The sequence below is a fragment of the Myodes glareolus genome, chromosome 18, assembly GCF_982192425.1.
Source record: "Myodes glareolus chromosome 18, mMyoGla1.1, whole genome shotgun sequence".
Taxonomy (NCBI): Eukaryota; Metazoa; Chordata; class Mammalia; order Rodentia; family Cricetidae; genus Myodes; species Myodes glareolus.
Genome location: NC_142043.1, coordinates 52776393 through 52795876, shown reverse-complemented (window position 1 = coordinate 52795876; position 19484 = coordinate 52776393). Strand labels below are relative to the sequence as shown.

The following is a 19484-nucleotide window of genomic DNA, read 5'->3' as shown; positions in this document are numbered from 1 at the left end:
TCAAACTTGATAACTATGACAGTATACATTAGCTATAATATGTTTTGTTTTGGTCTTTGTTTTTAGAGTCAGGCTTTCTCTGTGTAGCTTTGGAGCCTGTCCTGGAACTCACTTGGTAGCCCAGGCTGGCCCTGAACTCACAGAGATCTGCCTGCCTCTGCCTCCCAAGTGCTGGGATTAAAGGCATGCGCCACCACCTCCCAGGACATTAGCTATAACATGTATATTTAACAAAAGTTATGAATGCTCCTATGTAAGAAGACAATGACATGTTTTCATAGCCAAGACAAGTTTTTATCTGCATTCACAGACAACAACGTTTACTTAAAGTAATATGTCAAACTATTTTGGCAAAAACAAATACCTTTTAAAGAAATTTTTAAAATCAAGAACTGGATATTTTCTTGCCACTTTTAGAAAAAAAACGCTAATATTTCTGATAAGGAAGAATTAATCTTTCAAAAGGACGATGCAGGACATAGTGACAAGGCTACAGTCAGTGGCGTCACAGCGCAGCATGACCAGCACTGTTCATACTAGGTCAGAACTAAGACACACGCCCAGATCCAGAAAAGGGGCTCTTAAAATTCCAGTACAATTTCCAATACTCTTACCCTGCCACTTCCTGTATTTTGACTTACCTTCTAAAGTAGTAAAATCTACAAAACACTGGTGAGTGAGTTGATTCTTCTCCTTTTTTACTACGAATAAGTCTACATTCTCGGCACTTTTGTAAATTGGGCCCTATTTCACAGCAAGAGTCATCTTGCAAAAAGGATTCTCCAGTTTGCTTCAGCTTTTTGACTTTTCGCCAGTCTTTCAGCACTGAACGAGGAATACCAGCTGTAACATTAGAAGGAAATCATTAGCAGGATTCTATTTTACAAAAAGGAATACTCCTTGGGATTAAATCCTAGTTGATTACACTCAATTTCAGTTACCTGATGAACAACTGCTCACCCATTATAACCAGACAGGGAAGGAATGCAGCACACCCTCTCCTCAGATGACAGGAAATCTTTAAGCACTGCATATTCAGATAAATACAATACCAACCACGAGAACCATCCACACTAATACACACTCAGCTTAAAAGAAGCTTGTCAGCAGGTGTGGAGGTCATGCTTCTAGCTCCCACACTTGGGAAGCCGGGGTAGGATGAGCACATATGCAAGGCCAGCCTGAGATATCTAGTGAGTGTCTCAAAAATACACTACCATCACCAAAAAAACAGTCACCATCTTTAGTTTGTGACAAGAAAATTGTATTTGACATCAATATCGATGAGAATAGTATCTTTTGAAAAAAAAACAAAAAAACAAGGTTTGAAGAAAGAGAGAAAAGGTCCATAATATGAACTGGAAATAATTAAAAAATAAAATGAACACACAAAGCAATCAAACAGGTCCCCATTAGGAGTATTCTAAAGCGCAGGTGTGAAGGCAACCTTTGCAAACACAGTGAGATCCCTTCTCAAGTGTAAAAAAGAAAAACAAGCCGGGCGGTGGTGGCACACGCCTTTAATCCCAGCATTCGGAAGGCGGAGGCAGGTGGATCTCTATGAGTTCGAGGCCAGCCTGGTTTACAAGAGCTAGGACAGGCTCCAAAGCTACAGAGAAACCCTGTCTCAAAAAACTAAACTAAAAAAAAAAAAAAAACAAAAAAAAAACCACAAAACAAAACAACAACAACAAAAAAACCCAGGAAAAACAAAACAACCTCTCAAATTGAGTACAGTCTAATATTTGTAGGTAAAAGATTTATTTACCACATTCAGCATCACTGTTCCTGTTTATTAATATGAATTATCAAGTAAAGCAGCATCAGCTACAACAATCAGTCATCTGGATACCAGGAGCAAGCTGCAGACCAGGAGAATTCACAAAGTACATACACAACTATAATTCTACCTCTAAAAATCTAAGGTAGCCATATAAGAGCAAGCTTTGTTGCCAACAAACTACTCCTCTTTTGAAACCAGAAATGTCTTCTAGAAAATTCCTGTCTAGAAGTCCTACTAATATCTACTTATTGATAGTGTAAACAATGTAATTATACACACATACACAATCACTCTCGCATAGGTAGCAATGTTTAAAGCTGGATTAAAGTACTAAGGTCTTTTTAAGATTGCTGCTTATTTCTCATTCTCCTCTTTTTAGTCTTTAGCTTAGGGCCAGAAGTCATTAGGCTTAACCCAGTATACACATATGCTCACATATATAGCACACACATGACAGTTACTAACATGGTATAAAGATGTTTCCAGGGCTACAGAGATGGCTCTCTGGTCAAGAGCATTAGCAGTTTTTCAAGAAGACTAAGGTTGAATTCCCAGCACCCACATGGAAGTTCACAACCTTCAATTCTACTTCCATGGGATCCAGTGCTATTTTCTGGGATCCACAGGAACCAGACAAACATGCAGTGCACAAATATTCAGAAAGGAAAACACCCATACACATAAAATAAAAATAAATCTTTTTTTTCTCCTTCAATGTATTAAGAGAGATCTTTCTTATGGACTTTATTAAAGGTGTCAGAATTCTTCAACCATTTGCTTACTTTTAAGTTGATTACACTAGAGTAAACTGGATGCAATCTGTTTCTATTCTTTGTACTAGAAATTAACATTAATTAATAAACTTTTAACTCTAGATGATAGAACAGTTTAGAATGTGAAACCCCATAACATTCATTGTAAAAATTTAAACAGTACCATGATTTTTTTAAAAGACACTTGAAAGCAGTTCTTAATTATGTGATACTAAAACAGGCACCTTTTAATTTAAAAAAAAAGAATAAAGTATAAAGGCTTTTGTTACTATAACTCTTCTATGCTAAGCCAAACAAGACAATACTGAACTTCTTTTAGGAACTTAACAGTAGCAATTGCTTAAAATACGGCATCATCCTTTAACTCTAAATGTCTTGACAGTCTGTCTAACAGTCAGAACCTTGAAGACCTAGGTTTTTATTAACAAATTCACAGACACCTGCCTACTGAAGAAAACTGGGGAGGAAAAAAAATGAGAGACAAATAAATACATGCTAACCATTGATTTCTCAAATACCAACACCATAAATGCATTTTTGGATACAGAAATTAATTCAGACTGTAGGTGAGTCATGGTTTATATACATCAATAAGTATATTGTGAATATACTCAAATTTATTGACAATTTTAGCACATAAAGTAAAAGTTATTTGGGAAAGGCAATCAATTAAAATGAAAGGCCAACATATGCCAAAACACTAAGTAAAGCAACAGCAATGGTAGCTGCCTATATAATGTACTAAGATTTATTTGTATGGGTATTTAAAATATATTATTAGTTATAAAGCTTAAAATTGTAATCAAGTTAATTATAACTAGTTATAATTAAAAATATAATGTATGATATTATAACAATCATGTGAAATCCTCTAACATGCAAGTCTAACTCATTCTTTAGGCTGATCATGACTAAAAACAATTCCATTAAACGGTGAGAAGAAAAAAGCCAAATTTCATCAAAGAAGTATATATCCAGATTTTAAAATTCTTTTACTTGTGAAAATATTCTATGCTAAGCAATTTTTCTGGATGGGTCAGACACAAATTAACCCTACTTTTAATTAATAAACTGTTAATAGAATCAACATAACTTTCAAACAAATGAGATTTAAAGTACCTGGTCTGAAACTAAATATTTGTCAGCAAATTAGGAGACTTGCATTATAATCTGGGGTACTGAACACTCATTCTGGCCACTATCTGAGAGTATCACTTGGAAGCATACATATTTGGTATTGACATAAAAAGAATAAACAAAACATTAAAAAATAATTTTAGGAATTTAACTTCAAAAGCATTTTCAAATCGTTTAAAGTTATTTTCTGGAAGCTTAAAAAAAATCTGAATACTCAACTCAAAAGAAATACATGGATTAAAACAATTGCTGGCCACTAAGCTTTCTGTGAACTAGTCTTAGGGAATAAAGAGCAACACGAGAAAGAAAAGGAAACATTATAATCTGATATTTAAACCAATGCAGGTATCCTTTATTGCCAGTCCCTCTCTGCCCTCTGACTGTACTTGCACTGCAGGATCTAGCTGAGCTTGTTCTTTTCTATGATTCTAGTCACACGTTTCTCTCTACTTCACTTTGCCTTTGGTTCCACAAAGTCATGTGGGAAAACCTCAGACACAAATGATGGTGGTGGTGGTGGGGGCTTCAAGCACCCAAGCAATTATGGGAGTACTGCTTGCGAATCCACACTGTCACAAATGCTTTGTATATGTGATTGATTACATAGATACAGTGTAACTGTTAAGTGATTTCTGCATTATGAAATAAATTTACAAATAAATAAGAAAAATGAGGAAAATTACTTCAAAAGACATAAAGAAACATTTTATAATGACTATTACAGTAAGCATTCTTTACTTTGTCCAGCTGTAGCCACAAAGGGAAACGAAATTCTGGCGAATTCATTGTGGATTATTATTATTATATATTATTGCAAATATTATTTATTGTGGAAGTGCTTATTGGAATAATCACAAGTTTCTATTTTTAACTTTACCCACTGTTACCAATGGGAATTTCCACATTCTCACTACTACTAAGTACTGTGTGCACAGGCTAAGTACGAATTACTTTCTAAGTTATGCCACAGCTAAGCAGTTTATTATCAGGAGTACATTTTTGTAGTGTAATAATCAAAGATATATTTTGGCATGTCTGAGAAAAATCAAACATTATGAGCAATTCCTAAATTACACATTGGATTGCATGCATCACCTACGACAACTGCCAGGAAAAACATCTCTTAAAACTGGAGATCTAAGTCTTCTCTCTATTCCTTTTGCAGGACACATAGGAAACGCAGAAATGAAGTTTAAAAACAAGACCTACGGAGCCACATCATTACTGCAAGAACACACAGTTAAAGCCCATTTTAACTGTGATAAACAAACATAATTACTCACCGCTATTACTGCTCTGCAACTTCAGCTTACTTTTCTCCTTGGCACTCCTGCTGAGAACGCCATTCGGTTTCAAGTCTTCTTCAATCTCGCCTTTCCTTCTCTGCAGATCGTTCTGCTTCTTTTTATAAGTTGGCTTAGGCTGCCGTTTAGTCCTTTGCTCTGACTTGCTCTCACTTTCATCTGAGTCTCCACTTTCAGAGCCAGACTCGTAAGTTCTTTTGGTTTTTCTCCTGCTGGCTTTATCATCTCTTCCATACTTATCTCCTGTGACTCTGCTATCTACACTATTTTGTATATCATTAGATGTAGAAGCTATTAAATTGACAGAACATGGCTTAATAATTTCTGATACAGAATTCCCTGAATTTTCCACTTTGTTAGTATTTTTATCTTCTTCTGAATGTCTGGTGAGCCAGGCCTTCTTCAGTTTAGTGTGGTAGTTGGGCTGACTGGTCTGGGCTGCTGGCCCATTTCCTACAGAGATTGCTTTGTTACTTGCACCACAAATCATGGTGCTATCCAGGGGAAAAGAGACTGCTGCTGTCTGATTTCTCACAGTATTAAGTTCAGCCTCACTGACATTACTATTTTTATACTGAGCTGCAGCCAATGCTGCCTTGTGCTTTTTTAAATGAATAAAATCAGTTGTGCCTGAGAAGCCAGAGCTAGGCTGACCACTACTCCCTGTCTTACTACAGGCCACAGTGACTGGCCCCGTGGTGCTGACTTTGCATTCCTTTGTTTGGGCCACTGCTTGAGTTACACTTTTTGAAGAAGTGCATTCTAAAGATGTAGAGGCCAAAATGGTATTTGATAAAGAATAAACTGTTTCTGCACCACCCAAGCTGGAAACACTGGTGGTAGTGGCAGCAGATGTGAATACATCTGTTTTGGTATTACAGACCACATTTACAGCAGACATGACTGATACAGGAACACTGCCCTGGGAGACAGCCTCAACATTTTTTTCAGATTTCACATGAGCATTCTCTAAATTCACATTTGGCAGAATGACTCTTCCAGTCTCTCCGGATTCTGGTTTGAGGTAATCTGTTTTACTTGCCCCAGATGAAGATCTTTCACAAACTCTATCTTTGGAAGCTAATGGTATTGATGGGACACTATCAACTTTTGTACTAGATGGTGGACGGACAATGACAGATGCCATGGCAGCCTGCGACTTTCCATTGCTTTTTTCCACAGGCCACTCGGCTTTCTCCTTGCTGAGGTTGTTGTTAGATTTCCACATTTCTGTTAAATTCTGATCAGAAGAACTCTTAAAATTTGCTTGGGAGTCTTTTGGCTCAGGAATTAGAGTTGGAGGCTTCTGGGATTCTTGAACTTTGGTGCCAGCGTTTACCGGCATCACTGGGGTCAGAGTTGGAGGGGAAAGGCTACTGTAGCTACTTTCCTTTCTTTCCAAACTGTGATGGATTGGTGGGTGGAATACTGGTGCCCTATGCAAAGCAGGCATACTACGAAGTGCATTTGTAGAAGACACAGTCAAATGGGTGGGACTTCTACAATCACTTCTGAACGTTGTTACTGAGTGAGATGCAATCTGATGGGGAAGATGGTCTGGTATCTTGCTTACTAAAGTTTCAGTTTCTGGTTGGTGTTTAATCAAAGGTGGAGGCTTTGAAAGAGATGGTATAAATGAAAGAGATTGCGGATTGGCTGCTGTAGAAAGGTTATTATTCTGTTTTTCAGTGTAAATATTTGAAACTTCTTTGGATGGGTAGGACCTTGGTGGCTCATTGACCACACTATTAGATAATGTAGTGAAATAGTTGCTTTGGGGCAAACTCTGAGGCACTGAGTGCTTCATCTTATAAAGCTCTGATACTGAGCGTTCCACATCTTTATCTTGTTTGATGGCATGGCTTTTAGGACTAGAAGATGATGGTGCTACCCTGGAGTAATTCTCTCTTTCAACCTCAGGCCCCTTGATTTTGGTTGTGAAAGGGGCAACATCAATACTCTCTTGAAGAATCCGACGATGCTCCTCCTTGTATTTGCTCAGTCTCTCTCCAGTCTCCTGAGGTGGCCTTGGACCCACAAAATGCCTATGCAAGTGACAATCCTTTCCTCCCTGTGACCTATTAAGATCCAGGTCACTTTTCACTGATGTGGATGTATTACACCGCAATGGTTCCATGAAAGATTTCCTCTCCAATTCTCTACAAAGAAAATACAGAAAAGATTTCTATAATCACTTTTTCATACAAAACACAAGAAAGTTTTTAATCAAATGTTATTCTATTATGAAAGCAAACAGCTTTGTTCATTCTTTAAAATTGGAAGGTAGACCAGTATGAAAAGAACACAGCCCCATATGGTGGACTACTTGGAAGGCAGAGGCAGGATTGCATGAGTTTATTGGTAGACTAATTGAACAAGCCAAAACAAAATGAAAATTATCTCTTTAAAGTCTAGTTTTACAGCAGTTTTAAATAAACTATCTAAAAAGTGAATTAAAAAAACTCATAATAGTCAAAACCATTTTGTTAAGTTTTAAACATTGGTGAACTTACTCTTTGTGGTGATCTACTAAGGTTTTTGCCACTGGTGGACTGGAATGCACTGTCATTTTATGAGGTCGATGAGGCTCTGCACTAGAAGGTCTGACAGGAATGTGACTAAGTAATCCAATACCATCTGTTGAGGTCACAGGAGTAGGTTGATGTAACCAAGGACTGGGAGAATTCTATGAAAAAACAAAAACAAAAGGCCTAGATTTTAGTTATTTAAAAAAAAAAAAAGCTAAATTCTTGAGCTGAGTATGGTGTCATGTGCTTGATCCCAGTACTCAGTTTCATAGAAGGACTTCTGAGCGCTGCATTTCTATGTGAAGCCTGACATTTTTGAAAAGGAATCAGGTGAGAAATATTCAATTCTTTAGCCAACATTAATCATACAAACTTTCCATATTCTGTTGAAAACTAATTAGCATTAAACTAGTAACATCGAGAAATATTCCTTCAAGAAAAGCAGATATTAAAACTACCATCAGTTGACTGTAAATGATGTTCACTGACCTAATTCTGACTTCCTATAATCCAAACAGAAGAATTTGCTGTTCACAGAAAAACGAGAATGTTAGCTCTAAAACATTATTCTACTAGAAGCAGAAATTATAATCAAGTTTGTCTGTCAATTTTTCCATAGAATAAAAACTCTGTAAGAGTTTCTGCATAACTCCCAGAACATTACATTTAAGGCCTAAATGTCTTCCACTGTATTCTATTAGCTTGATACCGTTAGTCCACTATAGTTGGAGGTATGGAAGCATAACACAGTTTTCCATGATAGTATGTTGCCTGTCTGGTAAGTTGGTGTTTATACGGTGACAGCAACTTACACATTATATACCATACATCTGATTACATGTTTAAAAGCTATTTTCTATACTGTGACCCAATATAACTTTGTAAACCTGTCATCAGGGTGAGTAATATACCAGGAAAATTCAAACCATCGTTATTTTGACTAAAAGGAATCAATCTTTTAACTCACAACAATAACATAAGGGTAGCATGTATCATAAAGATAGCTTAAAAGTAAGCTATAGCTCTAAATCTCACAAGAGAATAATGCATAATGATGCACAGACAGAATACTAAATATAAAATGACAGAGAAGGTCGTAATTATACAAGACTCAGAAGTCTGGAGTCACAGTATTGTGACAGTGATGGGAGCTTCTGCCTTATGAAAAAGTTACTTCCTGACCTAGCGGTTTCAGCTTACACTGTCTCATCACCTAATCACAGACATGTTAAGAGATCTTTCTTTTGCTTAAAATGTTATATTAGTTTACACCTTTGCACTATAATTTACATAAATAAATAAAAACCTGACTAGCATTACATATTTTATGGTTTTATGAACAGTTTGTAAAGTCCTTAGATCTGTTTTACAGAGTTTGGAATTTATGGAAGAAGAGTCAAACTCATCTGTTGCCTCTTGGATTCTGTGTTCTTCTAGCCTACTTGTGCCGTTCTAACTATTTATAACACACACAAGAGTGAAGTGTGAGTGCAATGGGCACATGGATCACCAGGCTTGCTTTAAATTCTAAGTGAAAAATGTGGTTAGTGATCTTCCTTGAATTAGGTTATGTAATTTTTACATTTTAATAGGACTTAATAGAATACATGAATCAAAGATGCAAATAGAATATGAATCCCATCTCAGAAGCAAAATCAAGACAGCCATACTTGTGATTATGGAAACACAACTCTAGAATCAAAATCTTACCAATACTAACTGTGACAGTGTTGGAACAGAACCTAACTCTAACAGTCACTATTAATTACACTAAAGGAACCTAAAGCTCATATGAAGGCAAACTAAAGAAGCATTACAGAGAATAAACCACAGGAAATACCTTTCAAGATTATTAGACTGACAACTGCTTAGTTGCTGTCCCTCACTATCATCAACCATTATAACTTGGGATTAATGAGTTTGGTGACCTCATTACTGCCACCTAAAATTACAACAGCTTTTCTAAACAACCTTTGACACCATGACGACAACCATACCCATGTCTACTGTCATTTCCAATGCAATGCAAAGTATACATAATACTAATCCTAAAATAAATGAGAAATCAAGCACCAAATGACTCCCAACATATTTTGGATCTTGCCCAGAACATGGCACGGAAAGTGTTAATTACATCCCATCTTCATGGCAGCACTATTCTTAAAAGCTAAGTAGTGAAAATAACTCAAGTGTCCACTAATAAAGAGTGGATAAAGAAAATGTGGCAGACTTAGTGGGAGAGCCCTTGACTAGCATGGATAGGGTCCCAGCATGAATGAATGAAAGAATGAATGAATGAATGCTTTGCCTACCTATGTTCACACAAAATAAAATAGAATGGTACCTTTAAAAAGGCCATCTAATAGTTGTGCAGTGGAGGCACACACCTTTAGTCTCAGCACTTGGAGAGGCAGAGGGGGTTGAGTTCCAGGAGAGCCAGGACTGTTAAAGAAACCCTGTCCTAAAAAACCAAACAAAAAAATAAAATAAAAAGGGCACCCATCTCATGTGTCAATATGGATAAACCTCAAGGTCATATTAAACAAAGTAAGACAGATAAGAAGAAAAATATTAAGTGAATCTACTTATATGAAGTGTCAAAAACAGAAAAAACATAGAACCTGAAGGTAAACATGTAGCTACCTATGCTGTTTAGTGGCTCTGCAGGAAACCTACCCTCATGCCTGGCAACTTGAGTTAGATCCCCAGATGCCACATGGCAGAAAGAGAGCCAACACCCACAATAAATTGTCCTTTGAACTCCACTTGATGGCTTACCATCTCACAGGACGGGTGGGTGGATAGATGGATGAATAAATAAATAAATAAATGTAAAAGATTGAAAAACGTGACACTACTTACTGAATTGAGAGCTTGAAAATAATAAATTTAATGCTGCTTTTACCACAAGCAAGGTGGTATTTAAGACAGTCCTGAGGGACTTAAAGAGTATGCTGGGCAGCACAAAGGCCAATGTTGCCTCATGGCAGGAGTTTAACAAGACTAGCTAATCATTTACTTTCTTGATTATGTGGAACTGTTATTAGTGCACAGCCATTTGCTGGTAAAAGAAAATTGCATGAAATAGTGTGAGTCCCAACCTTCTCCAATTTACGTACTGACAACTTTGCCAAATACTAGGAATCTCTAACTTTAAATGGCAGTAAGCACAAAAGGCACTTTAAGTCATACTTTGAAATAGCCAGTGAACATAATCCAAGGGCTAATATAATTTCATTTAAAGAAAAATTTACTAATGTATATTTTCTTAAAAAAAAACTTAAACACATAAATTTTAAGCCTCTAATTTCACTACTAACATATACACCAAAAATCAAAGTCTAATAGATACTATGATCTAAAAATGTTAGCCAGGTGTTGGTGGCACAGGCCTTTAATCCCAGCATTCAGGAGGCAGAGGCAGGAGGATCTCTGTGGGTTTGAGGCCAGCCTGGTCTACAAAAGCTAGTTCCAGGACAGGCTCCAAAGTTACAGAGAAACCCTATCTTGAAAAAAGTTAAAGCTGGTGAGGTTAATAATCATCTGCAAAGATAACCAACTGAATATCTGTAATAGTTTTAAAATACCTATAGAGGCTAATTAACAAATCAATAATGTTCTGCGGCAAACAACAGTGTCACTTACCCTCCTTAATGAAGCTTCAGTATTAACTGCATTTTCTGGGTGAACCCACTTAGAAGAAGGTAGACCAAGTCCTGAGTATGCATGTGCTCCATTTGGATATTGCCAAATAATTGGATAAAGTCCAAGCTGATTATATGAAGCAGAAGGATGGGCTTGTCCGAGAAGATGAGGTGACTGGTGTTGTAACAACTGTTGCTGCTGCTGGTGTGCTAGCGCTAAATGGCTCAAGCTGCTGGCATGCGCACTCTCTAGGCGTGGGTGGCCACCAAGTAAGGAGGCAGTAGGCACTCCAGGTAACACAGTGGGAAGTAAATGAGGGTGATGGACAGAATGGTGTGGACCACTAGTGAGAGGGTGAGTGTTAAGGGTAGGTAATGGAGCTTGACTAGATGATCCAGCTAGTAAGTGGGATCCTGGTGTTAAGGCAGGGTGATGGGTACCTGGGTTTAAACAGGTTCTATGGGATGACGAAGGAAGAGGGAAATGATGCTGGCTCAAAAATGGTGAAATGTGATTAGTTCCTGTTTCTGATCCAATAAGAGCTGGATCCCTATAAACTGTGAAGTGCTCGTTTTTGTCAATGATTAGAGGGCTCTTCGTAGTTTCCAGAGCACCACTTCGAGTAGGAACTGGGTGAAAAGTACATCTGGATAACTCATGTTCTATTTTACTTGCCAGCCTTCTTTCACCAATAGCTTGATTATTCACATAAGGAGCCTTAGACTTAATAGAATCAGGAGAATGAGTAATCTTGGGTTTAACAACTTCAGGAGAAGAATTGGATTTTGTCTTCTGAGTATCTACTGAAGTAGTTAGTTTAGATTTTATAGTTTCTGGGGGTGGACTTCTCTTACGTAGCTGATCCTCTGTGACAGAAACTGTACTTAATGAAGACATATAGGAGACATAGTGATTTCTCTCTTTATCCACATCTCGGTGATCATTTCCTGAAGAAGTATTTAAAATACTTGATTGAGTTAAATCCACTTTCACTATATCACTGACCCAGCTTTGGTCAGAATCTTGCTTTGCTGTTTCTAGGTATTTAGTATTAGAATGTTTAGAATCACTGCCATTAGGATCCATGTTCTCAAGTGTCTGGAGGCCAAACGTATTTGGGTTTTCCTGAGCCACCCTCTCTGGATGGATGTCATTTTTGATATCCACAGCACATTTGGGTGTCGGTGTTCTGGATACTAACTTTTCCTTTGGTAATAATTCCACTGTGTGTGTGTTTTCCATATTGCATTCTTGAAGAACTGAATCATTAGGATTATGGTCAGCAACTGTGGCCTGCTCTGATGAACGAAGAGTCATTTTTTCTTGAAGGTGGCTGTCCGTGGACTTCAGCTTCTCCCCTTCTTCATGGGTTTTATCTTCTTGCACCTGATCCCAGGGAGGCTGAGTGTCCATTAAGGTCTCTCCTCCTGTCTTCTCAACAATCTGGGATTTTCCCTCTGCTCCATTTACCTTTGAGGTGACTTTAGTTTTCAGCTCATGCTCTGGTGTGTGCTCAGAGGAATTCTCACTTACTCTCTTATTTGAATTTTCTGAGTCACTGCTCTCAGAAACATCTGAAGCGTTGTCAGTCCGAAACCTCTTTATGTTAGCTCTCTTCTCCTCCTCCTCAGGCTTCCTTCTTTTACTCACCACATGTTTGCTTTTACTTTTAGGATTTTCTGTGAGATGAGAAAGAAGAGTTTTATTTTTCATGATCAACGAGCACATTTTAATGTAGTTTTAATTATGCACATACCCTTAGAAAACAGTGCAGCTTCAGCCAACATGACGGCCACATGCCTTTACTACAAGCACTCATCACACAGATCTCTCTGAGTCTGACACCAGCCTGGTCAGTGAGTTTCAAGACAGTCAGGGATGTACAGTGAGACCTTGTCTGTTTCTTGTTCAAAGTCACTTTTTAACCCCCACCCCGTCCTCTCAAGTAATAGTTTGAAAAGAATATCTTAATATCCTTTTTTCTTAAAAAGTGTTGCCTACCTCCTCGTGATATATAATCATATTTTTCTTCCTTCATCTTCTCTTCATCAGGTATACTGCTATCTGAGCCCTTTCTCTTATTTGGACGAATATTTCTTTGTTGCTGTTGCTGGTGTGTGTTCTGTTTTGGTACAGCAGCTTGAGAGTTCATTGCTGGTCTGGGACTATTGGCTTGAGCACGTGTATAATGACCCTAAAAATAAATAAACAATGATTATATTACGATTTGATTTTGAATTGTGTAAGGAAAAGTATTTTATAAAACTCCATTACTAATAACATACATACGTGAACAGTGTTGGTATTATGAGTGGCACGAGACCTGCGTCGTGATGTAATGCCAATATTTTCACCTTTTAACAAAGAGTGAACGACATCATCTAGAAAGGTCATTTGAACCATAGAAGGATCGACATTCTGTGGTTCTAGTACCTAATCCACGACACAAAACAAACATTAACTCTAATAAACTGACCAGCACAACATTAGTACAATTTTTTTTACTTAGTTGAAGTATTTACAAATCAATTTTGGAATTCAAATTGGTAAGATACCACCTGCTTACATAACCAATTTTAATTGCAAAAGATAAAATTACCTTTTCCCTTTTACATTCATCATAATCCTTAAAATTATGTTGAAATATCAACAATGAAATGTAATGTGAGAACGATCTATTTTGAAAATATAAAAGAAACTACTTGGGAAATATTTGTTATTAGAGAGAAGGAAAAACTGAAGGTTTAAGAAAGTTAAGTCTAAATTTGGAAGAAAAAAGACTAATCAATTAGGGACCAATTTTTGTCAGTACTGAAATGAATCCATCACCATCACTTCCTGATCTAATGTGGTTTCTATATAACATCATATACATTTAAACTTTATTAGGGTTATATGATTAGAAACCTGGTATAGTCTTTACTACCCTATTAAAATATCTTTTTCAAAGAATTGAGAAGCTGGGGTTGGGGGTTAGGAGTAGCATGCACTCAACACACAGAAGGTGTATTTAATATGTGCAAAGCCCTGAGTTTGATCCCCAGCACCAAAATTGTAATGATTTACCTGATCATTCATAACGATCATGGTGCGGGTGAAGAGATCATGATGAGTAATTATGCCAGTAAACCACTGGGTGGCAGAGTCTTGTCTATATACTCTCACTCTGTATCCATTTAAAGAATAAGGACCTTAAAAAACAAAAAACAAAACAAAACAAAAAAAAAACAAAAAACAAAAGGGATATCTTAAATGAAGACATTTCCCATTTAGGTATACATAGGAATTACCTTTTAAAAGCAATAATGCTCTGTGACAGATAAGTTAAAACTTAATCAGTTTTAAAAATGTCTTGGAAGACAAATATCTTTTATCTCAGAACATGAATCATTATAGACACTGTTACATATACAATATTTTTGCAATCATAAACACAATGTAAAGCCACAGTGGTCTACAGTTTGGTAAGGGTGTAAAACTAGTTAACCAGTTTTGGAAAAATGAGTTTATGCCTGAAATGGGAAAGTAATTTACAACTTGATTAACGGTACAGCTGGAAAAGGCTGAGTTGTAAAACAATGGTCTTATACCCCAAACTGAATACAATCTGGAGTCAGCCAAAGATAAATAGGGATATTAATATTTTACTCTTTTCTTCCCTAAGGATGCAAGTAAATAAAAAGTTATTTTAAAAAAATTAACTTGGTTATATCATCAAACTATAAAGTATGAAGGGACAGTAAAAACAGACAGAAACATCATCTAACCACAACTGATCTCTTAATTTTAAAAAATATTTTAAAAATCTCTTTAAATAACATTACTAAACACATGGAATTTGGAATCTCCCTTTTTGCATTTGATAATAAGAAACTGTTCCCCAACCCACCCCAGGATAGCAACAGTATGGAAGCTTCATTTAAAAATAAAAAACTGGATGGAATAAAGGTGATGACATGGACAGGACATGATTAGCAGAGGTCTGATCATGACTGGCTAGGAGACAAATGAAGTCCAGCTTATTTATTTAGTTTTATGTCGAAAGTCTCTCTGAGGAAAGCTTAAAGAGCACTCTACACTAAGTGTTTAACACCCAGATGATCTGATAGTGTACATAAGAACACAAAACAAAACAGTTACATCTTCAAGAACACTGCTTATTAATACTTAATGACAGGAATTTTTGTTTGGTTGGTTTTTCTTATTTTTGAGACAGGGTCCCACTATGAAGTGCTGACTGTCGTGGAACTTAATATGTAGACCGGGCTGGTCTCAAAATTACTCAAAAGTAATGGAATTAAAGAACTGCATGAATTTCAGAGACTGAGATAATTATGGGAACTTAACAACAAAATTGTATTCTTTGCATTCAACAGCCTATCAATAGTCCAAGACATAATCTTAGCTTCAGTTCAATTTCATGAGATCCTTATAATCTATTATAGGATTTTACTGCCATTGAAACACATTACTAGGAATTACAAAGCAGCTCTTATTTGAAAAAAATCACATGTTAATAGACAACCCTGTAACTTATTAAACAAAGGAAAGAGAACTGAAGCTGTACTGTGGTAAATGCTGTTGAAGGTACACAGACACTTATCAGATACTAACAGCATTCTTCAAAGGAGATCAGTTAAGACTTTGGGCAGCAGCACTCCACTGAAAACAATACTTTCTCCAGGAAGAAGACACCACATTATGGAAATTTCCCTATCAACCAAAAAACTGTGTAGCTTTAATTTCATGTACAGTAAATAAATCAGTGAAAATATGAACTTTATCAAAATGTCTATGGTTTGTCGATTATTCTGTCATATTACTTGCATTTAAAACTATTAGATTGCAGAAAATTGAGCAATCAAATAGAAAATAAGTTGGATTATTTTCAAAAATGATGTGTAACTTCAAAATAGGTACCTTGCATAAAAATCTCCTGAACCTTCTGTTCCTTCACCCAGACTTTCACTTCTGCATGCAGCTGTGGGTTGTCCCTGAGTACAGGCTTTAGGCTGTCAATGTCGTCCTGAAATTACAAAAGAAAAGAGAATAGCCCATCACACTTTGTCAACAACAGTGCTAGAACTTAGTGTCTCTATGTTCTAAGCACATTAGCAATTCCTTAATATAAAAGCATAAACTCATAAGCTAGTTTCCTTAGCAACTAAAACAATACAGCATATTATTCTACAGTGAAATTTGATCCTTGATAATTACTACCACATATTCAAAAGTCACACCAAATAACAAAAATTGGTACTGTGAATCTCTTTATTAAGACTGTCTAAAGTTCAAATTTCTGTTTATCAATTTCCTTATTTATAAGGCAGTTTCTAGTATCTGCCATTTATCTTGATAGACTTTTATAAGCCTTTATAAAGTAATGATACTATTTTTTCATAAAACATTCAATTCTTGCAGTAATGGTGGTCATACATGAGATTCCAACACCCAAGAGGAAACAAGAGGTTAAAACGTTTAAAGCTAGACAGAACGATCAGATACCCAGTCTCAGAAGCAAGCAAAAATCAGACATAGTAAATCACACAATTCTAGCACTTAGAAGGCTACGGCAGAAGGATAGTTCCAAGGTCTAGGCCAAATGGGTCTGCACAGTTGAGAAGGAAGAAGGAAGCAGAAAGGGGGAAAAGTGAAAGCTGGAGAGATGACTAGGCACTTGGTTCTTGTAGAAGACCAGGTTTGACTCCCAGCACCCACAAGGCAGCTTGCAACCACCTGCAACTACATTCCAAGGGGTCAAAGTCCTTTTTTGATCTTACAGAGCATAAGGAATGCAGGACAGACAGGCAAGTAGGTAGGCAGGCAAGCAAACACACACACACACACACACACACACACACACACACACACACACACACACACTACATAATAATAAAAAAAATTCTTTTTTCAAGACAGGGTTTCTCTATATAGTTTTGGAGCTGGCCTTGAACTCACAGAGAACTGACTCTACTGTTGGGATTAAAGGCGTGTACCACCATCATCTGTTTTATTAAAAAACCTACAATACTTTTCATCTTATAAAAACATCAATTAAATTATATATAAGATTTTCATTTTTGCTAATGTAATATATATTTATTTTTTCCAAAAAGCAGGTCACTCGAGTATTAAAGAACACTCTTGATGACCACCCCCTTTCTATAAGCTATATCTTGTTTAATGTCAGTTATAACTCCTAGGAATTAAACTCTTCCAAGAAGAGTAGGAGTTACTACTGTCACCCTGACAGATGATCTACCTGGAGAGTGGTCTCTGGGCATGCCTGGGGCACTTATCTTGACTGCATTAATAAAGGAAAAAATAAAATCAGCTCCCTGTCCTGGGTACCATATGACTGTCTGGATCTTGGATTGTATTAAATGGAGAAAGTGAACTGAAGAGTAACATATACCCTTCGTTCTCTATTCCTGATTATGAAAGTGATGTGAGCAGCTGTTTCAAGCACGCTGGCTTCCCTGCCATAGAATATGAGCAGAAAGAAATAAGCCCCCTTTCCCTTATGTTAGTTTTGCAAGGGCACTGTATCACAGTAACAAGAAAAGGAACTAAGACAGAAACAGAAAATATGGAAGCTGCGTAGTGAATAGAGCAAAGTGGTAGAGCACTTTCCTAGCATGCCAACATCAAACCTGCTGTGGTGGCACATCCATGTATTCCAAGTACTAAGGAAATGGAGGCAGAAGAAATACTCTGTACTGTGCAGTATTAGCTTAAAATGTGTTACAATCTTTTCTGCTGTGGAATATTTGTATGATGATGCAAAGATGTGTTGCATTTGTTTAACTCTGTAAAATTGTCATACTGTGTCTGTCTAATACATCTCATTGGTATAATAAAGAGCTGAATGGCCAATAGCTAGGCAGAAAGAGAAAACTAAATAGAACTGGCAGGCAGAGAGAATGGATAAGAGAAAAAGAAAAGAAAAGGAAAAGAAGGAGGAGGAGGACACCAAGGGTCAGTCATCCAGCAATGGAGTAAGTAAAGACAGACATATAAAGAAAGGTAAAAGACCAGAGACAGTATGTATGTAGGATAAATCTAAATTTAAGAAAGCTGGCAAGAAACAGTAAGAATAAATCTCCATGTATTTATTTGGGAGCTGGGTGGCAGGCCCCCAAAAATCAAAGAGTTAAAAAAAAAAAAAGACAAAGGAGAAAAAACCAACTACAGCATTGAGTTCGAAGACAGCCTGGTTTACAGTGAGCTCCACGCAAGTCTGGGATTAAGTGAGACTGCCAAAATCAATATCTATACAAGGCATTTAATGTAGTAATGTAAGAAATCACTAAGTCCTAGCACTTGAGAGGCAGAGACAAGTGGATCTCTTTGATTTCAAGGACAGTGTGGTCTGCACCTTGAGTGGATGTTTTCTAATTTCTAAAGTCTCAGGCTTGTAGTATTATCTTTCTTTGAGACAAACTAATTGCCTACGTGATACAAAATAAACTAGGACACCATAAAACATCTGCTTCCCAGTGTGTGTGTGTGTGTGTGTGTGTGTGTGTGTGTGTGTGTGTGCGTGTGTGTTGCATGCATGTATATCTGTGCACCATACATGGGTCTGGTGCCTGCAGACACCAGAAGAGGGCACTGGGTCGCCTGGTCGACTTGAACCCAAGTCATCTGAAAGAGCACCTAGTGCTCTTAATTGCTGAGCTATCTCTGCAGCCTCTGATTACCATTTTTGGTTGTGAGCCTAGCCTTAACAGCTGAGCCATCTCTCCAGCCCAATTTCCATTTTTTATTAGGAGACTTTTACATACACATAACATACTTACTACTGAAGAAACTGTAGTGCTCATTTTTTATTTTTTTGTATTTACTTAAAACTTTGCTACTATTCAAGAATTTATTTGACAAACCAATGTCAACAGAAAAGCATGTTACTATAAACTTTATGTAATAAAGTGAAAAAGGACCAAAACAAACACATTATTTTGAGTTATTTTCTTAGCTAACTTTGATATTCTGATCTAAAGTTCTCTCCAAAGTGTTAACAGAACAACCACAGTGTTTGTGCAATGGCATTCCTGTCATGCTGAATGCTTAAAGGGTATGGAACAACAGAAACAGCACCACTGCCGTAAACTCTACTTGTACACAACAAACCTTCCCACTCTTAAACACTGGATTACCGATACAGGGAAAAAAAAAATGACACTAAATAACACAAACTTTAACTAAATAAACCAAACTTTAAGCTCAATGTAAAATGGAAAAGACAAACTTCACACCATAATGAAATGAAAATGCAACAACTCAACAACAACAACAAAAAAGGGTAATGATA

General features: G+C 36.8%; 1 protein-coding gene across 6 annotated transcripts in view; it reads right to left on the bottom strand.

Moving 5' to 3' along the window:
• Positions 1 to 19484, bottom strand: part of Jmjd1c (jumonji domain containing 1C) — a 170403-nt gene that overhangs the window by 27083 nt on the left and 123836 nt on the right. For 4 of the 6 annotated variants that reach the window (XM_087898192.1, XM_087898194.1, XM_087898191.1 and 1 more), the window contains 8 exons: positions 16091 to 16196; positions 14237 to 14361; positions 13460 to 13603; positions 13172 to 13364; positions 11171 to 12849; positions 7511 to 7683; positions 4977 to 7156; positions 642 to 843 (listed from right to left, as the gene is read on the bottom strand). In XM_087898192.1, coding sequence (XP_087754318.1) covers positions 642 to 843; positions 4977 to 7156; positions 7511 to 7683; positions 11171 to 12849; positions 13172 to 13364; positions 13460 to 13603; positions 14237 to 14361; positions 16091 to 16097 — 4703 coding nt within the window. In that variant the 5' untranslated portion in view covers positions 16098 to 16196. Of the gene's footprint in view, positions 1 to 641; positions 844 to 4976; positions 7157 to 7510; positions 7684 to 11170; positions 12850 to 13171; positions 13365 to 13455; positions 13604 to 14236; positions 14362 to 16090; positions 16197 to 19484 lie in introns of those variants that run through there. The other 2 variants (XM_087898195.1, XM_087898196.1) reach the window with 2 other exon arrangements.